At 38.1% G+C, this 26,196-nt stretch overlaps 1 protein-coding gene across 2 annotated transcripts in view; it reads right to left on the bottom strand.

The window, feature by feature from the left end:
* Tnpo-SR (transportin 3) overlaps positions 1 to 26,196 on the bottom strand; it is a 151,474-nt gene that overhangs the window by 95,750 nt on the left and 29,528 nt on the right. For both annotated transcript variants that reach the window (XM_081758167.1, XM_081758168.1), the window contains exons 4-5: positions 14,825 to 14,980; positions 5,437 to 5,600 (exon numbers count right to left, since the gene is read on the bottom strand). In XM_081758167.1, the coding sequence (XP_081614293.1) occupies positions 5,437 to 5,600; positions 14,825 to 14,980 (320 nt within the window). The remainder of the gene's footprint in view (positions 1 to 5,436; positions 5,601 to 14,824; positions 14,981 to 26,196) is intronic.

Genomic DNA, 26,196 nt, shown 5'->3' with positions numbered 1-26,196 from the left:
ATATAAGAGAATTCATATCTCAAAAACCTCCGCTACCTTTCGACAAGTCACCAGATGCCAATAGTTGACAATTGAGATGGTTAGTTTTAACCTTGAGAATTTTCCGGAATTACTAAAGTTTCCCACTGATGAAAGGAGCTGATATAGCTAATGGTTTTACCAAAACAGAGAGGGTAAACAAATACGTACTACAATTTCCTGAATTTCTGTACGTGCTTTTTCTTATTCACATCTTCCTTCACCATCCCTTTATCAGGGTAGTGTTCTCACCATTGACCTCCAAGAACAAATCATAGGAATCTATGCTTCTCTGTTTCCAGTTACAAATACAGAGCATCTGCCTTTCATATGGGGAATACGAAAGAGTTAAGGAAAATAACAAAACGGTGTTTTTCGTGGTTAAGATACGCAGGTAAATTTAGCATTATCATCATAGGGTAAACATTGCTTCAATGCGATCAACTTACAAGATAGACAGGTGGCCAACTTACAGAGTAATTGCTAACGAATGTCTTATGAGAAAATGCAGGTTCAGGACGAACCAGGCCAAGATGAAAGATGAACAGGTGGACAAGTTGACAAGTTTTACTGTATTAGATACGATAGTTAACTGGGAAGTTAGTGGTCTCATCATGAAGGGATAGGAGAAAATAAATGGAACACATAAGTTAGATTTATGGATTAGGAACATAATGGAGTATCAGAAGAGAAGCTTTTTGTTCCCGTCACATAAAAATCAACGTTCTAAGACTGTTGCTCTTGAAGAAAAGTCATACGTCAAAATGTAAGAACTAAAGTTAAAAGCATAATTACATGTTAAGAGAGAGAAAATCATGTAAAACTAAGAATGAGGTTTTATACTTACTTATATCACGCTGTTCAACTTAATATCATCCACTCATTGGTAGTCTCGTCTTTGGACATTTTTTCCCGTTAAACGCTAAGAATATTGTGAAATAATTGTATAAGACTAAATATTTTAATACAGAATTGAGCATTGTTGTTGCTGTTGCAGGCTTTGACTGATATAGTTTGTCTCGAAATTCATTTTAACTTTTTATTAAAGGCTTCATGCTAAATATATATAGATATATATCGCCGAAAACCGTCGACCTTCAGAAATACACAGATACCAAAATTACCTTCCTAGCTTAATTAGAGTCTGAGTTATTGAGATTTAAATTGAGTCACGTTAAGGAGCGACCAGAATGTGACTATTTCACATCATTAGGCGTCTCAATGCCCGTAACTCTGTAACGATGCATTTCCCGACATATGATCATATAACTTTTTACTTGTCTACATATAAGGAATCCACCACTGAAATTTTGCCGTACCTTTTTTGTTACACCATATATATATATATATATATATATATATATATATATATATATATATATATAAAATCATAGAACACTATTCTACAGACCAAAATAAAGGGAAAATGTTATATGATAGTTTGCCCTCCGGGGCCCCCGTCAGCTGCTATGGGGAATCAAAATTTCACAATGTGGCAACATCGCAAATTAACTTGGGAGCCATTAGCATTACAACAAGCAGCTGAATCGATTGCTACACTAATAAGTTGTAACAAAACTATATCTGTCTATCACAAATATAACTCACTGGTTCGTAAATTGACCGATTCTTAATTACTTTGTTAAATCTTTTATTATCTTTTGAAGCTTCGTAAACATTAACTCACATACAACATAACAGCGAGACTATGACATTACATAACATAATATCTTGTTTGTTCGTTTCTATGACAACCTCCTATTCGTCGTTCTTAGTGACATATCAACAATCCAATTATATATTCGAAATACATATATTAATCTTATATTATTTTCTTTTTCTTCCTCTATAAAATAAACTGGCTTGTACTTATTTGTAAACCAACTATTGCTCGAAGAGAATACAAGTATACACTAAAGAAATACAAGTATACAATAAAGAATACAACATACTGTTGTATATGGCGCTCAACGGACTTTTCTTTTATTAGTTTACCAATTAAAAGAAAAAGAACTCTGGACCGTTAACTTTTACACATTTTAGACGACCCTTATATATACAAATTATATTTCGTGTCATAATTATAATTCCTTATATTTATTTTACATCAATAATAATATTATATTTATTTTCAATTTCATAATTAATTATATTTTTACATTTTATATCGACAATAGGGCAAGTCAGAAGTCCAGTTTGTAAATTATTTTAGCAAATTCTGCACAATCATAAGTAGATGATTAAAAGTAATGCGTTGCACTGGCATCAATATTTGCTGTAATCTGAATGGCAGGAATATACGAATGGATGCGATAATTCGAGACTCTGGATGGAATGGGTCAATAGATTTCAATTCTTGTGGACCTTGGGGTTGAAGTGTCTCGATCGGATTAACGCATCTCTGTTGACTAGCATGAAGTCGTTCTCATAGTTAGATAATAACATATTCTTAAAATCAGAGTATTTATGCAAATTATGGCGGATAGCTTTAAACCATGTTAAGCATGGTGGCAATAATACATGCGGTAAGATTCTTAGAAATTGCGTTTTCTCAATCCCCATGAAAGCACACTCATCCTCAATTTTTTCCAAAAATACACTCGCAGAAATATCTTCGGACATTCCACTAAATTTTGTAAGAGAACGAAACTCACTGATCCGCAAAGGCTTACCTTTACTCGTAGCTTTCCGATTTTGACATCCCATACGTACCACCTTTTGATGCCGTAGAGTACGGACCATCTTTTCCTCACCGTCGGAACTGGCTTCACTATATCCTGACGAGTTGGTATTTTCCTCTGCCGTCCTTACCGGGAATGGTAACTGTTTTCCATTAGAAGAAGTAATACCTTTCTTGGATTGAATATTATGTTCCATGAGAGTTGGGATGCATTTTTCCTTCAGTGTATTAACTTCCTCCTGTAGCTCTCTGATTTGAGTAGAATGTTCGTTAACGACTGTTTCCATAACTTCTACTGAGTTCTGTACTACCGTGAACTTACGTGACAATTGTTCTACCTTCCTTTCATTCAACTCCATTTTCGCACTAAATTGCTGATTCATAGCTTCTAGTTTACCGTCAATTTGCTCAGATAATTGCTTAAAATCGTCTTTATTTTGTATTTGCATTTGTTCCCACCGTTCCTCAATTCGCTGTTGCATCTGGTCCAATCGCTGGTTCATGTGATTATTTTGTTCATCACCTCGTTGTTGCATAGGTCCAATCGTTGGTTCATGTGATTATTTTGTTGTTGCATTTGTTGCATTTGGTCCAACTTTTGAAGGATTATTCCCAAGATAACGTTCGGTTGAGCTGTTTCTTGTGGCATTCTATTAATCACATTTTCAGAAGCATTTGTTCCATCTTCCGTATCTGTATTCGCAATAGAATCATTTCTCGGGACACTCATCTTTATGCTCCTGTATATTTTAGTTCCACTACGAAGCAAAGTGAAATTTACGTCTCGGTCAATGATGATAAAGATTTACTATTCTTCTAATCTATATCACAGTTTCCCGACGTTCCGGCACCATTTAAATGTAACAAAACTATATCTATCACAAATATAACTCACTGGTTCGTAAATTGACCGATTCTTAATTACTTTGTTAAATCTTTTATTATCTTTTGAAGCTTCGTAAACATTAACTCACATACAACATAACAGCGAGACTATGACATTACATTACATAGTATCTTGTTTGTTCGTTTCTATGACAACCTCCTATTCGTCGTTCTTAGTTACATATCAACAATCCAATTATATATTCGAAATACATATATTAATCTTATATTATTTTTTCTTTTTCTTCCTCTATAAAATAAACTGGTTTGTACTTATTTGTAAACCAACTATTGCTCGAAGAGAATACAAGAATAATACAACATACCGTTGTAAAGTGATGCTAGTGCCAATCAATGTCGACTCTAGCTGCCATCTAGAAAGAACCGATATAACTATTTGATAGAGTGGTAGAACTAATTTATGGTTCTTTATTTGCGACGTTGCCACATAGTGCAATTTGTGTCTCCAGACTAGGACTCGAAAGATATACAAATATATATATACATTTTGCTTTATTTTTTACTTGTAGAATCATGCTCTGTAGTCCATGGTTCCATTTTTAGAACACCCAATATATATATATATATATATATATATACAGGGAGGAGCAAAATTAAGTTTACAACGCTTGTGAGAAGAATCTACACATGAAAGAAACAAAAACGTTTATGTGACATTTTGTTAAATTTGGCGCCATTTCTAAGTTACAAGCTGTGGCAAATGGCGGCAGGACAGTAGGGACGCTGCAGGGAATTTCTCAGAGTGGGGGAGGGGGTACTGATGTGGACAGACTGATATACAGAAAATGGATGCAGACGAAATTTATTACGTCGTGTCCCTACAACCCTGCTTCTGACACCATTATGTTACTTTCTCTAAACTATTTGGGCCCGCTTGTTGTTGCACCGTTCCTTTGTCCGCAATGAGGTGTTACAACGCTGTTCTGCCGCCATTTGAGTCAGCTTGTATAACTTGGAAATTACGCCGGATTTAACAAAATGTCACATAAACGTTTTCGTTTGTTTTCATGTGTAGATTCTCCCAAGCGTTGTAAACGGAATTTTGCTCCTCCCTATATATATATCGGTGTTCTAAAAATGGCGCCACGGACTACAGAGCATTATTCTAGGGAATTTTGCACCACCCTATATATATATATATATATATATATATATATAACCGAATGGCCATAATTAATAGAGAAACTCGTTCGTCATACACTACCCTCACAAGAACAGAAAACTTATAACAGTAACTAAAATATTTATTTATTAAAGAAAAGCAGAAAAAATCTCTATCATTTTAGTGGAGAATTTGATTCTTCAGTTTCTGAACTAGTTTCTCAGTATTCCCTGGTACACTGGATATTCCAACGCGGATATTTTCCAAGGTGGACATTAGTTATTCAGGAAATATTTTCAATTCAGTTTAAGATTATGTAAGGAGTATATTTTCAATAAGGGGTCAGGCGGGACGGACGAAAGGGTTCAGTGGGGTGGGACTGGCCTGAAGGCAGGCTGTTACATATGGATGTTCTAGACTGATAGGCATTCTGGATGTCATAAAATTTATTCGTAAATTCTAACATTTCGTAACACATCCGATGAACCTGTGCGACAAACCAGTATGTCGTGAAAAAACGGTTAGAAAAGCTGTTCTCAAAAAAAGTCCTAATGTAAATGTTACTTTTTGTTTGAAGAAAGAAAGAGAAACTCTCCAGATGTACACGGTAAACTGCAGATAATAAAACTGAAAAGTAATGTATTAGTTATAAAAATTACGGTTGCTTTGAAAACCATCATTTGAATAAGATTAATCTTCAAACCAAATAATAATATAAAATGTTAAATACTTTTCAATATCCTCTTGTGCGACAGAGAGATGGTAACTTTCCTCCAAAGACATGACCCCTGTGAACAGCTGCAATTCCAATGCCTGCTGGTTATTATTATCTTCTAGAGATTGCAACAATGCACAAACACAGTCCGCAGCTGCTTCGTGAACCGACGAAGGTGTCTGAAAAGAAAATTCCGATTATAACGCATCTGCAAAACGACAAGAATGTAGTTAATAAAATATATAAGATCAATAATATTTAACTTCGTAAAATTCATTGCTTATAGCTAGCACATAGGGTTTTTACACCAAACTCTTGACACATTTATTGCCAATACATTATTGTTGATAAACCACCATGTGGATAAAGTTTAATTTTGAATCCTACAATCCTCGCTTGAGTTCTGTTGAGACGCGTATTCAAACATTCAATGTCCAATTATAAAATATATAGATGGCATCTGTTTCAGTTTAGTATGTCTTTTCAAAACCTATGGTATATGAGGCCTCTTATTCCGTTTTTGCCAAGACGCTCTTGGGTCACTTATGTTTTATATCTTAGGTCCGTTACACAGTCACGCGGAGCTCCGCGCGCGGAGTCACGCGTGGCAAGATTGTTCTATTGTTTCTTATGGGTGCATACATAGTCACGCAGAGGCCTCGGCGCGGCCCTATCCGCGCTCCGTCCTCCGCGAGGCGGATAGGACCATTGAGCAAATGGGTGCTTATATAGTCAAGCGGAACTCCGCGCGCGGAGCAGCCACTTCTCTTTAAAATGTAAAGAGCAAAGTGCATAGTAGCAAAACTAAAACGGAGATTGATCCAGAAAGACTTATTGCAGAAGTTGAATTAAGACCATGTTTATGGGATCCCCCTTGCGTAGAATACAAAAATCGTGAGATTCGCAATTTTTCCAATTAATTCATCGAACGACCGGACTGGCATGCGAAAATAATTGAAGAACTTTTTCTCATCTTCTCGCAAACCTACATACAGAGTCACAAAAGCTCCCTTCAAACTTTTTTGAGTAACTAAGGGGTGACTTTGGAACCGCCTATTTTTCTGTGTTCTTCGTTTTCTCTTCTTACAGAGATAATAAGAAGCCACTATTGTCGTTTCGATCTTACTCATGCTGACTCGCAACACTAACTGAGGAGAATCCTGTATATAATCACGTGACACGTAGCGCGTAGCTATGGATGACTGTGTAAGCACACACGCGTAGCGCGGAGGGCGGAAGACGGAGCGCGGAGCTGCGCTTGACTGTGTAACGGACCTTAAGGCTCTCGCTAAGCTCCAACCCCCCCCCCCCTCCAACCCCCGTTTTGAATTTTACAGATAACTTTAAAGGCAACCGATGACAGAAAGAAATGTAAAAAGTAAAATAGAAAGCATTTGCCAAATGGAATCCCAGGAATAACTGTTTTCAAAATATTTCGTATGGTTTCCCATAACAGAAAATGAAATGAAATCTTTGAGTTTTACGTCCCACGGTATGCCGGTTAGGCTAAAGGAGACGGTGATTATCAGAAATGAATGAAATGGTGGAATGAAGAAAGTGGGAGAAAACGGGAGAACCCCAAGAAAACCCACTAGCACGGTGTTTGTCCACCACAAAGTCCACACGGCGCGAGCTGGGATCGAACCAGGGACCCCAAGCACCGGAGGTGAACGCTCTACCACTGAGCCACCGCGTCCCCATTTCCCATAACAGGGTTACCAGGGATTTTCTGTTTTTCCTTTCCCTGACTTGTCCAGCATACATTCAAGAACGAATTTCTTGAGTTTCTATACGTGCCTTCCATTTCAATTCAGGCAGAGCATGTACCATCACCATCTCAGATATTGTTGAAACTTTTTTTATAGCAACTAAACATGTTTTTAAGAGACCCATATTTTTTTGTTTTGTCGAAAAAAATTTTCCCGCCAAGTAATGGGCCAACAAAGACGCGGAGTACAATTTATGAATTGTAGAAGACATGGAAAATGGTCAACTTCGGAGCCTCACCATTCGGCTATGGAGACAGGTAGAGTTATAATTCTTGTTGTGGTATGTACATAGGGATATAAATAAACTATATTTTATTATAGTTTGGTTTGCGCATGCGTATCTTTTTGTATATAAATTAACAAATGAACGTCAATTTATCTAAAAAGTCGAAGTTTGCGAATTTTTTTCGAGCACTTCCGGTTCGAATTTTAAAATTCTGTTTTCACGGTTGGTAAGACCTGGTTACCCGCTTTCCGAAAAATATTTTGTATCGCTTCTGTGTGCAACCGTTTTGTCGCAAAAAATTCGAGAAATTGTAAAATTTTCAAAAATCGCCATTTTTGGGCGCCATTTTCTCGAAAACACCATCTTTTAAAATTCTGAAATTTTGTCAGATGGTTCAACTTTACATGAATAATAAACACACCAAATACCATTCTCGACCAATGCTTCATGAATTAACTGCAGCCTTTTAAATTTAGCGAAGTTTCGTTAACTTTGATGTCACAGTTAGCAACACTGGGAACAATAAAAGTGCAATGATTTGATTATGTTTGGGGCTCACATTCATTAAATGAAGAATAAAATGTTTTCTTGACTTTTTTTTTTTATTATTATTATTTTGATCAAGAAGGTTCTCTGAATAAGTAAAATGATCCTCCCCCTACTCCTCCGTTTTCTTAAACCGAAATAATCTGAGGTGGAAATTACGATTACGAAACACACAAATTTTAAGTTTACTTGAAATGGTCATCCAATAAATTCTGATGATCTACTAAAAGCCTGAACTATTATCTCAGTGATGATTTGGAATACTCCCGACAAAGTCTCAATTAAGTGCGATGTCATCACGGTGATCGAAAAAGGACAAAAAGTTTAAAAAAATCGAAACGTTTTCTTACGCGTTCCAAAGAAATTTACTGACTTTTTAAACAGAACAATCCCAACATAAGAATGGCTCACTCGGAATTTTACAGTATTCGACCAAAGTGGGCCAGTCCGCAACCTGCGACGGAAGTGTGAATGATCTCGTTAAAAAACTGTGCCACTTTCTGTTTTTGTATCGTACATTGCTGGTTTAACTGTAAAAATTGTAATTCATGACTACATCAAGAAAATCCAAAAAGAATTAATTGCTACCGAAGAGCAACGTATAAAATTTCAAGATACAAATTCTATTTTACTTCATGTGGACTTCGCTGAAAACTGGACTATTATTCTGCAAAGTGAAATTCAGAGTTATCACCGGAATATGAAACAACTGACAGTTTTGTTGCAATAAACGACGATAAAACACACGATTCGGCTCATGTACTCATAGCCATAGACAAGATTCTAAAAATACTCGAAGAAAAGCGAAAATATATTTTATAGAAAAAGTTTTGAATACGAGAAAATAAGTGTCTACAATTTCCCAAACCATGTCAGTGATTTCTGATGGTGCTGCATCCCACTTTAAAAATCGCTTTCAGATATTCGAGATGCAGGCAGGTCCGATAAAGCAGTGGTTTTGCAGTGAAACCGGCCATGCAAGGGTTTCTGCGACGGTATTGAGGGGGGGATGTAAAGAATGTGGCAATGCAGCATAACCTTAGGCAAATACAGATACACAGTATTAAAACCGCAGAAGAAAAAAATGAAATGAAATTTTAAGTTTTACCTCCCACGCTTATGCCGGTTAGGGTAAAGGAGACGGTGATTATGAGAAATGAATGAAATGGTGGAATGCAGAAAGTGGGAGAAAACGGGATAACCCGGAGAAAACCCACGAGCACGGTGTTTGTTCACCACAAAGCCCACACGGCGCGATCTGGGATCGAACCGGGGACCCCAAGCACCGGAGGTGAATGCTCTACCACTGAGCCACCGCGCCCCCACTAAAACCGCAGAAGAATTCGTGAGTATAGTGCAAGTACAAACTCCGGGTATTACTCTCGTTTTGTTGCCTGGCACTGAATTCGACGACTTTCGGAAGAAAAAAAGGAAAAGTATGCGACCGGAAACTGGTATTCAACGAAGTCATCTTTGGCTTTCGGAAAATGGCGAAGTTTTTATGGCAGTAACGGGTCACCATGAACTAACTTCATGCTTCCCCCAAAATCGAACTTCTGCAATTCAAAGTGTAGATTTAAGAAATCTGCACAAAGGTACTTTTGTTACATACATATATGTATGATAACCAGTGGTGCATAGCAGAAATATTATGAATAAATCATAAATTACGTGAAGTTGAAGTGCTGTTTATGCTTCCACATGGACCTTCAGCATTTGTGACGATCGACAATGTACTACGCAGAGGCGGATCCAGGACGGACTTCTGGAAGGGGGGCGGGGGTAATACTGCTACTTAGAGCTAGTTTTAAGAGCTCCAAACTCTGAGATCGGTTTTATTTATATATAAAATAAAAAAGTTTCTTCCCCCTAGATCCACTCCTGTACGAGTTGTGAGTGAGCCAACACCTATTGGAGCACCTGCACGGTTACACGCTATTAGCGAAGAATACACCGAGCAAATGATTGGTCCATGTAAAAAATAAAAAAATCAAAAAAAAAATCAGTGAAATTTTGTTTCCGAAGATCATTTTAAGTAAGTGAACTTGAAATTTGTGCGTTTCGTAATCGTAATTTCCACCTCAGATTATTTCGGTTTAAGAAAACGGAGGAGTAGGGGGAGGATCATTTTACTTATTCAGAGAACCTTCTTGATCAAAATAATAATAATAAAAGAAAACAGTCAAGAAAACATTTTATTCTTCATTTAATGAATGTGAACCCCAAACATAATCAAATCATTGCACTTTTATTGTTCCCAGTGTTGCTAACTGTGACATCAAAGTTAACGAAACTTCGCTAACTTTAAAAGGCTGCAGTTAATTCATGAAGCATTGGTCGAGAATGGTATTTGGTGTGTTTATTATTCATGTAAAGTTGAACCATCTGACAAAATTTCAGAATTTTAAAAGATGGTGTTTTCGAGAAAATGGCGCCCAAAAATGGCGATTTTTGAAAATTTTACAATTTCTCGAATTTTTTGCGACAAAACGGTTGCACACAGAAGCGATACAAAATATTTTTCGGAAAGCGGGTAACCAGGTCTTACCAACCGTGAAAACAGAATTTTAAAATTCGAACCGGAAGTGCTCGAAAAAAAATTCGCAAACTTCGACTTTTTAGATAAATTGACGTTCATTTGTTAATTTATGTACAAAAAGATACGCATGCGCAAACCAAACTATAATAAAATATAGTTTATTTATATCCCTATGTACATACCACAACAAGAATTATAACTCTACCTGTCTCCATAGCCGAATGGTGAGGCTCCGAAGTTGACCATTTTCCATGTCTTCTACAATTTATAAATTGTACTCCGCGTCTTTGTTGGCCCATTACTTGGCGGGAAAATTTTTTTCGACAAAACAAAAAAATATGGGTCTCTTAAAAACATGTCTAGTTGCTATAAAAAAGTTTCAACAATATCTGAGATGGTGATGGTACAATTTTATATTTTTTTGCCTGAATTGAAATGGAAGGCACCTATAGTATATTTTAGCTTCTAATATCAGGAAATCTTTATTAGCCGAAAGTTGTATTTAAAAAAAATACACAGAAAGGCCCACTACAACATCCACTCTCTTTCTGTATAGTTTTCATATATTTTTTATATAAGCAAAAAAATAATAATAATAGAACGTTACATGGTGTACTTTGATGACAATAAACAGAATTTAGCATACAACATACTATAACTAACGAACAGTTGTGACAAATTTGCATTGCGTTACGGAGGAGATTTTTTCAAAGTGGTAATTTCCACGTTGATATCTTGTTCCCTGCTTCTCTTCTGTTTCGAGCAATACAATAACATCTTCAAAGAAAATGAAGTATAATCACTGTCTAAGAAGAACTCGTATAATTAATTTGTCGAAAACAAGAACACACACAAAAAAATTACAAATTAAAAGACGAACAACGATGAGCATTACCTATCCGATTAACACTCACAGTATATAAACCAAGAAAATGTATTTCATATCTCTCTAAGTCCAGTTGCTCCTGGGGAACACCTTTAAACATTTACATTCTCAGAGTGCGTATTCAGAATATTTCGGGGTACTGCTTTAGTTACTAAACAGGAAAACGACAATGGTTCTCCGGTGATTTCTACCCTTCATCTCTGCGCCCTGAGTTAATGGCCACACAGGAGGACATATGGCCACTGACTAAAGTTAAATTCTAAAAAGGAACAAGAGTCTGAGGTACAAGATAAGATTTTGATTTCGAATTATGTACCCCAGAGCATGCAAATCAAAGAGAAAATCAAAAAGATGTCAGAAAACTTGCGGAAGGGCTGTGAAGAATATGGGATGAAAATAAATGTTAGAAAGAAAAAAGCCATGGTGATTGGAACGAAGCGGTCGGTGTCAAATATAGAAGTAGGAAGGGGAGAAAATAGAGCAGGTGACTAGTTTTCCAGTCTGGGTAGTATTATTAGTAATGATATAAAGTATGAACGTGATGTAAAACCAAGGATAGGAATGGCGAAAGAAGTATTTAGGAGGAAGAAAATGCTAGTTTGTGGAACCTTGAATAAAGAGTTGACAAAAAGGCTCATAAAATGCTTCGTGTGGAGTATTGTTCTGTATGGGTCAGAAACATGGGCATCACGCAAAAATGATGAAAACGACTGGAAGCTTTCGAAATGTGGATGTAGAAGAATGGAGACAGTTAGCTAGGTCGAGCGGAAAACGAACGAGAGTGTCTTAGAAATGGTGGGGAAGAAAAGAACAATTTTAGATATTATTAAGGAGAGAGACAAACTGGTTGGGACATTGGCTAAGAAGGAACTGTATCAAGAGGGGCCTGCTAGAGGTTATGGTGGCAGGAAAAAGAGGGAGGGGGCGAAGGAAATTAATGGACGATATCAAAACAGAAAAATCGTACGTGAAAACGAAAAGGTTAGCGGAAGACCGCGGAGCATGGAACTTTTCAGTTGCAGCAAGTGACCTACCCATACTGGCAGAATACGTATGACGATGATTATGGTGTTGGTGATGAGCATGCAATAGTAATTATACATCATATCGTTCTGTTTAAGTTATAGGATATTCCACTGTTCCCGTCGTTGATTTTCAACAGTTTCTATATCCTTCAATCTTGCAGTCTTAAGTAGTAAAGTATGTTGTTATAACCATCTAGAAAAATTACAGCCATCCTTTGGTATCACGCAAAAGGAAGTGCGTTTGATCCATTGGGAATTATTACCTGTTACCACCGAATTAAGGAGCAGATTTTGTGAATAAAACGATGTATAACTTCGAGTTGAAAAAAAAGTTTGCATAGTTCTGCAAGCTCTTCAGTCTTCGAGTGAGTGATTTTGAGTTTAACGTCCCGTTCAGCAGCAAGGCTATATGAGACGTGGACCTACTGATTAACGTGGAATCCGAACCACATGAGCTCCCGTCTTCAGTCTTCGAATCGGTGATGTTCTTATTAGTTTGACTGACTGCTTGATTGTCGTAATTGAAGTTTATCATTCCTTCTCAGTACAAGGCATGTTTTTATTAGTAACTACGTTAACGTTAACGGTGGGTCCCGCATGTGCTGAATACACTCAATTACTTGGGTTTATATTAAAACAAATGCCCTCATATGATGTTGCCGGAATTTTTTTTTTTTTTTTTTTTCTGCATCTTCCATATAGAATTCGTCTGAACCTGAAGTATATCTTAATGGATCACCCCACTTTTTAGTTTTCTTCTAGATCAAAAATATGCGTTTTATTATTATTGAGGGGTGCACCAATATCTACCAAAATGACCAATCACACTGAAGCTTTTCAAAGTAGCATGCAACAATATTCTTTACCTCTGACAACGCCGATACATAGAACGTGGGGGGGGGGGGTGAACTTAGTATTTTAAAGAGAGTCGTAAGTGATATGCACGAAAAAAATGTTCTCTTCCCCTGGGTTATGTTTCTTACCCTAAATCCGGCCCTGATTACAACCATAGCCCTCTTTCCTTCCCTTCTACGTCAAATATCAACAAACTCTGAAACAAAAGACTAAATACCCAATTTCATGTCTCCAATCTTAAAAAAAAAAAATTCCGAGACGAAGACATCTTATTACAATAACTGCAACCTCTATTTCCGCCTACCTTCCTCGTCGATTCCAGCAATTCTTTCTTCGTAGTACCTCACGCCACACATCCTATGAACTGTCCAAATTTCAAGTTTCTTGCTTAACCAGTTTGTCCTGAGCGTTGATCATTCAGTTAGTCAGGCCTTGTTTTATATACGAGGAGTGATCAGAAAGTAAGGTTACAAAGCCTCAGTGAAACGTGTATACATCATTTCATACAACCAATATAGCCAACTAAATGCATACATTAGTTGAATTTAGTGCAGATATAACCAGATAGTATATTCATTAAATTATTTTTCGACAATCTCCATATCCGTTGAGACACTTATTGCATCGTGGGATGAGTTTAAAGATTCCGTCCTCATAAAACTTCTATGCTTGCGTGTTCAGCCACATTGTAACGAAGAGTTTCACTTCCTCGTCTGAAGCGAAGCGACGGTCTCCAAGGTGTTCCTTCTAATGCGGGAGCAGGTGACAGTCGCTTGGATCGAGGTCTGGGCTGTAGGGAGAGTGGTCGATGATGTTCCAGCGAATCTACTTCAACAGCGTTGTGGTCTTCTGGGCTGTATGCGGGCGCGCGTTGTCGCGAAGGGAGATGATGCCCTCCGTGAGAAGTCCTGGTTGAGACATTACAGCATCTCCGTAAACCTTTACCAGCTGCCGGTTACATGTTTCGCCCACAGAAACCGAATAACTGAGCAGACTTCTTCGCGAGACCAGTTTCCCAAATGAGTCGCCATTTGTGTTTACCTACAACTACCGCCGTTGGTGACAGGTGGCTGAAACTCTGCACAGTTGCCAACTCCATATAGTGAAATTACCGCACACTCTTAATTCCTCTATAAGACGAAACTCCAGAAATATATATCGGCCTTGTAACCTTAGTCTCTGATTCTGTCTCATATATACAAATTATGTCCTTGGCTCTTCACTGTTGTAATTTTGTAGGAAATTAATAATTTAAGGTATAACAACGCTTGATATGTAACGTTCCTTCTTTGCAGCCCTTATGCATGTACAGTTCACTGTTGCCAGTATCAAACATTGCCAACATAATCTGCAGAATTTAAAGTTGGACCAATTTTAAGCGAGATATGTTTCTACAAACTATACATACTTTATATATAACAAGTAAAATCGTACTATAAGTGACCAATTTTCTCAGAAGAATTAGTGCAAAAAACTTTGGTCACTTGAATCTCAATTTTCAACATAAGTATACACTTACTGAATACAGTACAATAGAAAATATATTTTTTTTCTTACCTGCAAGTTCGTAAGAATAATAAACGCTTCAGCTACTACTAAATTATCTTTAATGTCAGACAACGTTATCGCTTGGATGGATACCCACGATGTGAAGCATCGGAGGACTTTGACATGGAACTGCGCATCTTGATTACCGCTACTCAAACACGATTTCTGTTGAAAAGAAAAATGAAACTAACCTTAGTTCAATGGATTTTTCATTACATTTGTAAACAACATATGGTGACTCTTGAGGAGCGACATATACGTTAAAAAAATATATTATAAGGGGGAGAGATCTTCATATAGCTAGAAAACTAAAGTTGTATACAAAAATTAGTAATTACGTAAGCATTCGTCCCATGGCTTCTAGCGATAAATTTTAAATTTTTAGCACGTAACATCCCTCAAGAGCCACCACTGTCTATAACTTTCAGTAAAAATCCACAATCTTACAGAAACAAATTTATCTTATAACTTGTGCTACAGTTTCAACAATACATCATTGTATTCATCAGACAAATTGTGTAACTAAAAAAAAGAAAAAGGAAAAAAACCTTTTAATCGTACGTCTAACAGCTATGCCCTGAAGGTGAAGGAGACGGATGATAAGGAAAGAACTGATGGAACAAGAATGTGGAAGGAAACGAGAGAACCTCGAGAAAACCCACCGACACGATGTTGTCCACCTAATATTCACTTGGCTTGGAATCACACCGAAGACCTCTAGCATTAGAGGCGCTCTGAAGTATAATCTAAGACTACATCTTATGTATTGCAGAAAATGAAATCCAATCAGATCCTCTTATTTTTACATATCTCAATTTCTAACTACATGCAACCTTTCACTTTTTAAAAACTTTAAGTAGGTAATTATTTTCCGAAATTTTAATTTTTAATTAAGAAGACACTTTTATTTTCTCACATCCCAACTTTCAATCAGGCATCAGTTTTCAAAGAGAAAATGATTTTTTTTAGTTTTACGTCCCACGTTTATGCCGGTTAGGCTAAAGGAGACGGTGATGATGAGTAATGAATGAAATGGTGGAATGAAGAAAGTGGGAGGAAACGGGAGGAGAACCTCGAGAAAACCCACGCACACGGTGTTTGTCCACTACAAAGTTCACTTAGCGGGAGCAGGATTTGAACCCAGGACCCCATGCACCAGAGGTGAAAGCTATACCACTGAGCCACCGCGGCCCTCAGTTTTCAAAGAGCTGTTATAGCCTGCCCATAAATAATTTTGGAACCAGATTGAATATTATGCCTCTACTCGCTCTCTTCAAATATTACCTAATACTTTATTCCCCAATTTGTGCATTATTAGTTCACTCGTGCAATTCATTAATAAAGCATCAGACAATTAAGTAATGAGATTGATTTTATTGTGATCAAACGAACAAAGATAATGTAATTATTCAAAGCCTGCTTATTATTCAAAGCACATCCCTCCTGCGTCAATGCAGGGAGTGGCATGATCACGTAAGACGTAGAACGACCTCTGGAACTCAGTTTGTGGTATGTTCCGTAATGCCTTTGTCACAGGTGCTAGGACGTCATCAACACTGTCAAAAAGTCGTCCTTTTAGTTTAGGGAACAGAAAATAGTCGCAGGAACATATTTGGGGAATAGGAGGGGAAGAGGGTGCTGCAGCACTCACACTTGTATTTTTGGCCAAATATTCCTGAACAAGTATTGTCCGTTGAGGGGGTACATGGTGCATTGTCGTGGATACGGAACCCCCCCCCCCCAAAAAATTAAATGAAATCTTGGAGTTTTACGTCCCACGATTATGTCGGTTAGGCTAAACGAGACGGTGATTATGAGAAATGAATGAAATGGTGGAATGAAGAAAGTGGGAGGAAACGGGCTAACCCGGGAAAACAAACGAGCACGGTGTTTGTCCACCACAAAGTCCACACGGCGCGAACCAGGAACCCCAAACACCGGAGGTGAATGCTCTACCACTGAGCCACCGCGCCCCCCAGGATATGGAACCAGATGCCTAGGGCTGAGTATTCAGTCAGGACACGACGAATTCTCTTCACGAAACGCTCCAGAACACTTAAATATAGCTGGACATTTGCTGTGTGACCTTCTGGTACAAATTCATGATGAACGATACCCTTACTGTCACAGAAACACAGGAGCATTATCTTCATTTTTGACTTCTGAAGTCGAAGTTTCTCCATATCCCCATACACTCCCTGCATCAAATTAAAAGTCTTTGTGGCACTTATAACGTGTTTAACATAGAATTTAATATTCATTCCCTGCTGCATGCTGCTACCGTGACTCTCCGTGACTGCTGGTAATGGCGTCGTATTTCCCGTCAAGCTTCGCGTGCGACAATGCGGTATGCCAGATTGTACAGGAGGGATTAGTCTTTCGAATCCACATATTAGTTTACGGATTGCATTCACAGTTTCGTCAAAATAAAATCAGTGTCATTACTTAATTGTCGGACGGTGTATATCTTTCCTTATCTAACGCTTTGTTCCACAATTCACGAATCATTTACATACTCGTCCAATTCATTTATTTTCCTTCGTTTGTCGATTGTGTTCCTTTTACATCCCTATAAGACTTCTTAGAAGGTTGTTGAAAACTGAAAGTTAGTACCTAATTATAAACTGAGATCTGTAAAAGTGAAAAGATCTCATTTAATGTTGCAAGCAGTGGTTGCATTTGGCCAGTATGGCATACTATTGTCCGTTTACTATAGCATGACGCTGTGTTTTGATACAAAACCTGGCTAGCGAAGCTTAGCAGTCCTTCCCCTTGTTTCCCCTTCTCGCAGTAGGAACAGTGGCACTAACTCATCAACTTTAGCACTAGTATTTGCAAGTTCCGTAAATTTCGAAACAATTCTTCTCTAATCATGGCCGTAACTTGTGGGGGGCAGGGGACAACTGTATTCCCAGGGAGGCTCCTCGCCGTTCGAAGGGGGCCATTTTGAGACAAAATTTTCTTAATCCATATACGATACGAACATGAAATTATAAATTAGGCATCAAACAGGTTCACTACATTTCACAAACAAAGCAGCACACGAAAGGTACATACAGCAAAAATGAGTCGTGTTGGGATGCGCACAAGACAAGATTTGTCTCGTATCGAAAATGTGCTGTAAAAGTGATGTCTCGACTCGAAAAATGTATATTTCACTATTGGAAGAGCCGTGTCTCGACTGTAATTTTGTCAGGAAAATCCTGTATCGACTCGACTCGTGCGCATCCCTAGAGTCGTGGGCCCATTTTAGTAAAAATGTCTACTATTAGGGGCCCTAGAAGTTACATATATTCGTATGGCTTTGAGATTTGTCAATATTGTCCCCTTAATTAATTTGTCATGTATGGAACGAGCCCAGGTGCATAAGTAACGGCCCCGCAGACCTTGCCGTTTGGGAGGGCCAAAAGGTCCCGGGGGGCCCATGAAGAGTAAGAGAAAGATAGAAAGAGGGAGGCACAAGAATTAGAAAAAAAAAACACTTTCTAGCGGGCCCAAATACACGTATTAATGCTTGCCCCTCTCCCAGGAAAAATCTAAGTTACCGTGCCGGCGCTATCTCTAATGTGAATTTATTGATACACTTCTGCTAATAGTTAACTATATCAGGTTGGTCTCTTTAAACCTTGGGCCGTGGAGAAAAACACAGTCTTACAGGAGGACAAAAATGAAATGAAATCTTTAAGTTTTACGTCCCACGTTTATGCCGGTTAGGCTAAAGGAGACAGTGATGATGAGAGATGAGTGAAATGATGGAATGAGGAAAGTGGGAGGAAACGGTACAACCCCGAGAAAACCCACGAGCACGGTGTTTGTCCACCACAAATTCCACATGGCGTGAGCTTTGATCGAACCAGGGACCCCAAGCACCGGAAGTGAACGCTCTATCACTGACCCACCGCTCTCCCTTTACAGGAGGACAGTATTCAGATTTTAAGAAGGTGGGGAAATGAGAGCGAGGATGAGCAAGACGAGAAGAAAGAAAGAAAGAGAATGAAGTAAGCACTTCTACATTTACTTCATAACGAATTTAAGGAGCCATAAAACGAAAAAAGGATATCGGAACCCACCACCATAATATTTGCGAAAGTGTTGGTACATAATATTCTGGCGAAATATATCTCTCGCCAATTTTGGAGCTTTAGTGTTTGACCCAATTCTGGTCTTACAGAAGCTACCACCTAGGCATTCACCTCGTGGGACTGAGGAAAACCTTAATAAGGAGGACCAGCCAGATCCGGGTTTATGTCCACGCTCGATCTACCTATTTCAATGCCTTTGTGTGTGTGTGTGTGTGTGTGTGTGTGTGTGTGTTGTACAGTCTAGTAAGGGCACCCAAACTGAGCAAATGTGTATGTTTTAAAATGTTTACATGTTAAAATTCGCATTATACTGTACTTTGAACATGTAATTCAACGTGTATTATATTCTTCTTACAGCAGCATGCTTTATTTCCTAGTACTTAAGTCTATGGTTTTTAGTAATTATAATTATTGCATCATAACAATCCTTCTCAAAGCTCGTTCAGTTAGTATGAAATTCTAGACTTGGCAGTTTGCAACATTGCAAACCTTCACCAACAGGCAATATGTAGCGAAAATATTTCCACCTGTACTCGCATCGAAATTCCCAGCCCTTATTTACAATCAGTACAATATGTTTCTGTCGCCTTATCATGAAAACAATGCTATCCAGCGAACCTAACGGTCTTTGCTCTCTCTCTCTTTATTATTTTTACAACACAAACTGAATTTCCCAATGTTGCCAGGCGTACAAGGCTTTCGTACACTTTCAAGCAAGAACACTTGTACAAAATTGAGTTGGTATTGTATGTAAGATTGTTTTACATAATAACTAACTCGATTTGTCATAACGTTAATGTCAAAAGCAGCAATTTATATAGTAATAGTAATTGGTCCATGGCAGTGCAGAAGTAGGTACATTCGGTTCGGCGATTCATGTGCCTGACAACCATGAATTAACCATGTAGGGGTGAGAAGCAAGGTGTTGACGCTCGCACTACAATTGTTGTTTGTAAACAATCTTCCATCCTAGAGTGAACGGATAATAGTTGTAAATTAAGGTAAAAAAAAAAAAAAAAAACATACCAGCTGAAAAAATTTTCAAATAAGCTCTACTATATTTAGAAATTGCCAAAGTGTATAGACTGCCCGCTGGTCTAGTGGATAGAGTGCGCGTCTTTTGTGCCTGGGATTACAGGTTCTATTCCCAGTGAGAGAATACTAAATTTTGAACGCATTACACCTCTCATATAATATCGGAGCTGAAGTTCAATAAACAACAACAATCCAAGTTTACATTCCTGCATAGTTGATACGATACAAAACGAACTAAATGAAGTAGGTTTTAGTGTACGATATTTATACAGACACTTTCAAGGTCAATAAAAAAGACTTGTTTGCACATGTGCGAGAAATGACCGGGAAGAGCGACGATTCAGTTCCGTGGTGCTGTGTGCAGTAGTTCAGTACACAGTGAACAGTGGAAGTAGAAGGTTGTGTTTCAGGTCACTCGTCCGCTATAACTGAAAATAAACGCTCCAATAGAAAAATAAATAAATAAAAAAAACGCCAAATGTGAAGTGTGTGCGGTAATACGATTTCTAAGTAAGAAAAAAAACTTTTTGCAGCTGAGACTCATCGCGAACTGTGCAGTGTTTACGGACCAAACGTAAACTTTCTGTGTGGTGCTGGTTCATGATAATGGTCGCTCCCACACTGCTGGACGTATTCGAAAACTTTTGAAGCAAATCCACTGGGATGTTTTCCATCATCGTCTCCATAGCCGACTTGGCGCCGAGCGACTACCACCTCTTCAGGCACATGAAACAGTGGCCTGCATCGCACCGCTTCGACAACAACAATGCGCTTCACAATGTTGTTAGCGAGTGGTGTCATTCCCAGGTGAGTTTTTTTTTATTATTTATTTATTTATTTATTTTTCAGAAGGAATTTTAAGCCTTGTAAAAACGTTATGACAAGTTCCTCAATTTGAATTATGGAGTATGTTGAAAAGTAATGTATTGTTGTACTTTTCTAATTTGTGAAATAAAAGTCCTGTGTCTCCGAGTATATGTCATTGATGACCAAACGAAGTTAAGAACTACTCTTGTAACTTCATTTTGTTCGTTTTATATTTGTGTACATACGTTTTCGCATACTGATAGTATTTTATTTCCAATTCCATCACTGTTTACACATGGACATTTTTCATCCTCTCGGATATATAAGCTGTACCTCAAATCAGGGTGGAAAAAAATCATGATTTTTTTAATAAAAATCATTTTTGTTGATTTTTTTTATTTAAATCGATTTTTTTGATTTAAATCAAATCTTTCTCCTCGTATAATGCAAGTCGCGAACTGGAGAAAATACATTAGGAATTAATATTAAATGACAATTATGCCATTTAAGTGAAAGTATTTTGTTTTAATTTTGAATTAATCCCCAATCGTTAACCTATTTCAATCCCAAACAATGTTTCTTAAGCATTAAGGAAAAAATGTACAGCAACGTTTATCAACATGACACTTTTCTTTTCACGGAAGTTACTGATATTTGGCAGGGGTATATTTTTAAAAAATCGGAACTAGCCAGCGTCACGAAATATATGTAAAGTACATAAATTTCGCCTAAAATTAACAAATTAACTCTATGGCGTAGGGAACCTGGAGGTTCAATGCCGTTCACGAAAACTCTCCACTTTCTTCTATCGTTAGCCAACTGGATCCAGTTTCTACTTTGTATTCCTATTTCTGCGAGATTCATGTTAATTCTGTATTCCCATCTGCGCCTAGATCTTCCTAATGGTCGTTTTCCGATTGGTTTTCCAGTTAAGAATTTGGAAGTGTTCCTATTTTCTTCCATCCTGGCTACATGACCTGCCCATCTGAGTCTCCTAGACTTGATGACCCTAACAATATTTGGTAAACCGTACAAATTATGTAGTTCCTCGTTATGAAGTTTCCGCCATTCCCGTTCCTCTTGGGTCCGAATATTCGTCTCAGGATCTTGTTCTCAAATACTTTCAGTCAACGTTCTTCCCTCATACTAAGCGACCATGTTTCGCAACCATACAGAACCAGGATGTCTACCAGTCAGGGAAAGTCAGGGAATTTCATTGTATGTCGAGGAAAAATCTTTTCTAGGCTGTGAGGGGTGAAGGAATGCCACTAAATTAGTCATAAATTACAGGTAAATGAATTGGTTGTTTTGTACGTTTATAGAATATTGTGTAAGCATATAAACAATGATGAAAACTTACAGTTCACTTTAAATATAAGTTGGGGACGCGGTGGCTCACTGGTAGAGCGTTCACCTCCGGTGCTTGTGGTCCCTGGTTCGATCCCAGCTCGCGCTGTGTGAACTTTGTGGTGGACAAACACCGTGGTCGTAGGTTTTCTCGGGGTTCTCCCGTTACCTCCAACTTTCTTCATTTCATTCATCTCTCATCATCACCGTCTCCTTTAGCCTAACCGGCATAACCGTGGGACGTAAAACTGAAAGATTTCATTTTCATGATTTAAATATAAGTTACTTTTCATGAGTTGCACTAAGAAAGAAAAAAAAGAATGACAGAGTCAGGGAAAATTATAATTTTGTCAGTGAAAGTCAGGGAATTTGATTATGCTTGCTTGGTAGACACCCTGAGAACAACAGGCATATATATTTTAATATTCAAATTCCTGGACAGAATTCGTGACAACAAGAGATTTTGTACTGAATAATAACACGAATTCCCTCCTTTTAGTCGGCATTTAATTTCTTCGTAAATATCGTTTTACTGATACTGATCTTAGATATTTGAAAGAATCCACTTTATCAAAAGTATTATTCGATATTTTAACGCATCCAAAATTTGCTCTATTACGATCCCGAGGAACTTCTATGTATTTAGTACATAAATTTCGCCTAAAGTTTTAACTTTTTTTTGTTTCGGAGAGGGGATCGGGCCCCTCTAAATACGCCACTATTATCTGGAAACAAACAAATAGACGTAGACACAAAAGAATTTTTGTTTTAAATGTTCATGGTGATTTCTCCGTTGGAATAGTTAACGATTTAAAAACCCTATGTTACGAAGAGAAGAAAGCAGGATTCATCCGTTACCCGTTCAAAACGGAATTTTCCCTAATCATCCTATGCATGATACTCGTTTCATACTGTGCTTACATACGTTTGAGTCTCATTGTATTATGGTTATTATCTTCCATAATCGAAATAACAGAACAGAAACGCGAATTTACTTATTTTCACTTTAAATTAACTTATTTCGGAATTTGATTTAAATCAACGATTTTTATTTAAAAAATCAAGTGATTTAAATCTTGATTAAAATCGTGATTTAAATCAGACTGATTTAAATCAATCCACCCTGCCTCAAATTATACCATAAGAATATCTCTGATGAAGGGAATGATATATTGCCGAAACTGTTATACTAGCTATTCATTGGTTGGTTGGAATTTAGCGTCCCTTTCAGCACCGAGGCTATATGACATTATCCAGTTTTCAATGTTTTCCCACCGGGAATCGAACCCAGGAACCCGTCCATCAGACACCAGTACAGACTAGACTAGAGCAGCAGAGAGGGCACAAGTTATTCATACATATCGTAGCGGAAGTAACGTATCTTCTCAAAATTACTCTACACACAATCTGACATCTGAAACACAATTAACATAACAAATACAGTTAAACTAACATTTAGAGAAAAGATACCTGATATTTTAGCTTAGGATATCTACAGTATTCAATAAACAACATATTTCCAGAAATTCATACACAAACCAAAAACCCATGCCAACAAAACAGTAACATTACTTACGTGAAGAATGAAAAAGGTCAAACTACAAACGTGAACTACACATAATTTTCCTGCTTCAGACACATAAAAACACTACATACTCACCGATTTCTTCACAGTTTTACGTGTACTATTTTCTCCGAATTTTATGTGAAATGTTATCCATGAACTTCAATAACGTTCTGGACCCTTAACATAATTATTAACAATAAGACTAAGGGAGGTTGATGTCAAAATTTAACTGTCAGTATGCTCACATAGGAATTTGAAGCTTAAAATATATAAAGCAATAAGCATGTCTCTTGTTCTGTATGGTTGCGAAACATGGCCGCTTAGTCTGAGGACAGAACGCAGACTGAAAGTATCTGAGAACAAGTTCCTGAGACGAATAGTCGAACCCGAGAGGAACGAGAATGGGAAATGGCGAAAACTTCATAACGAAGAACTACATAATTTATATCGTTTACCAAACATTGTTAGGGTCATCAAGTCTAGGACGCTCAGGTGGGCAGGTCATGTAGCCAGAATGGAAGAAAATAGAAACGCTTTCAAAGTCTTGACTGGAAGATCAATTGGAAAACAACCATTAGGAAGACCTAGGCGCAGATGGAAGGACAATATTAAGATGGATCTCGCAGAAATAGCAATAAAATGTAGAAACTGGATCCAGTTGGCTTACGACACAAGTCAATAGAGATCTGTGAACGCGGCATTGACCCTCCGAATTTCATATACCATAGAGTTAGTTATGCTCACATAGTCAAATCACAAACTCTCTGGTGTTACATATTAACGTCAGATAGCCTTTAGCTGAGTGATGTATGGTCAAGGTATCAGCACTCATCATCGTTACTTCTCGCTATTTACATTACAGCCCTCTACCTCTTAACTAAAAAAGAAATATTTCAGTTTTACGTCCCACGTATATGCCGTGTAGACTAAGGAGACGGTGATGATGAGAATGAATGAAGTGGTAGATTGAATAAGGGGGAGGAAACGGGAGTAGATTGAATAAGGGGGAGGAAACGGGAGAACCCCGAGAAAATCCACACACACATAAGCGGTGTTCGTCCACCACAAAGCCCATTTGGCCTCTTAAGTAACTTCTCAAGTGCGCCAAGATGCTACGTCAACACCAAAAGTATTGTGCTCCCGCCGGGATTCGAACCAGGGCTATGCGCGCTATGTAGGAGCACTTAATTGTCCTCCCCAATCATTTAGTGGCTAGTGCGTGAGTTTTTGTTGCACGTAATTCCTGGGTTCGATTCTCTGTGGAAGCGAATTTAAAAAAAAATAGAAGGCATTATGATTATTCGGAGTCTATCTGAAACTATTAGGATCACGTCTCTCATGATCTCGATGCTGAAAACGAGACTAAAATACAACAGACAGAAAGCACTTACTTGTAAGTTTGAAAAAAAAATCTTTGTTTTACGTCCCACGCTTATGCCGGTTAGGCTAAAGGAGACGGTGATGATGAGAGATGAGTGAAATGGTGGAATGAAGAAAGTGGGAGGAAACGGGAGAACTCCGAAAAAACCCACGAGCACTGTGTTTGTCCACCACAAAGTCCACACGGCGTGAGCTTGGCGTGCCGATATTCCATTGAAGAACGAAGGAAAATAACTGCATGGATGGTGGTTTTTCACTCCCCAAGCATCGTATAAGAAAAATTCACGATCTGGACCGGACGGAATGCATTCTCGCGCTTGACAATCGGCAGGATCTACGAAAAGTTTGTAAGGTAAACGTTTGGTGTGCAGTGAGAAAATCTGGAGTGATTGGACCCTTTCTCTTTGAAGAAGAGACCGTCAGGGGAGATATTAACTTGTCATGCTCAGCATGTTCATGGAGGAGAACGCGCCACTTGCCATTCTCCAGCGAGGGTACTTTCAGCAAGACGGCGTCCCTGCCCATTACAGCCAAATGGTTCGGGTTTACCTGAACGACACCTTCAATAAACGTTGAATTGGTGCAGGTGGTCCTCTCCTATGGCCAGCACGTTTCCCCGACGTAACTCCATGTGATTTTTGATGCTGGGGTATGGTAAAGGATTGTGTGTATACCAGCAAACCTAGCAACTTGGACAATCTGAAGCACCGCATCGCTCAGGTCATCGCTGCTATCCGTACCAAAATGGCCCATAGGGCCATACAATTAACAATGGACAGACTCGTGCATTGAACGGGATGGGTACCAAATTGAAACCCTGTAACCAAATCTTTGCTCTGTAATTTTACATGAGTAAACCACCATTTAATGCTAACGTCTTTTTGCCTAACCCTGTATTAAATGTAGTGTACGCCCTACAGTTATGCCTTCAACACTAGAGCTGGTGGATGATAAATGCAAGTGACTGATAAAGTGAAAATAAACAGGAAACGGGAAAATCCTGAGAAAATACACGAGCATGCTATTATCCCACGTAAGATCACGTAACCAGAACCGAAATCTAACTAGAATCCTTTACATTCTACCACTAAGCCACACCTTTACTGAATCATTAATATAGCACATTAAAAAAAAAAAAAAAAATGAGATTTCAGTAAGGTTCC

This window comes from Thermobia domestica, chromosome 5 (genome assembly GCF_964235325.1).
Source record: "Thermobia domestica chromosome 5, izTheDome1.hap1.1, whole genome shotgun sequence".
NCBI classification, from domain to species: Eukaryota; Metazoa; Arthropoda; class Insecta; order Zygentoma; family Lepismatidae; genus Thermobia; species Thermobia domestica.
The sequence above is the reverse complement of the archived record's forward strand: the minus strand, read 5'-3'. Positions and strand labels throughout refer to the sequence as shown.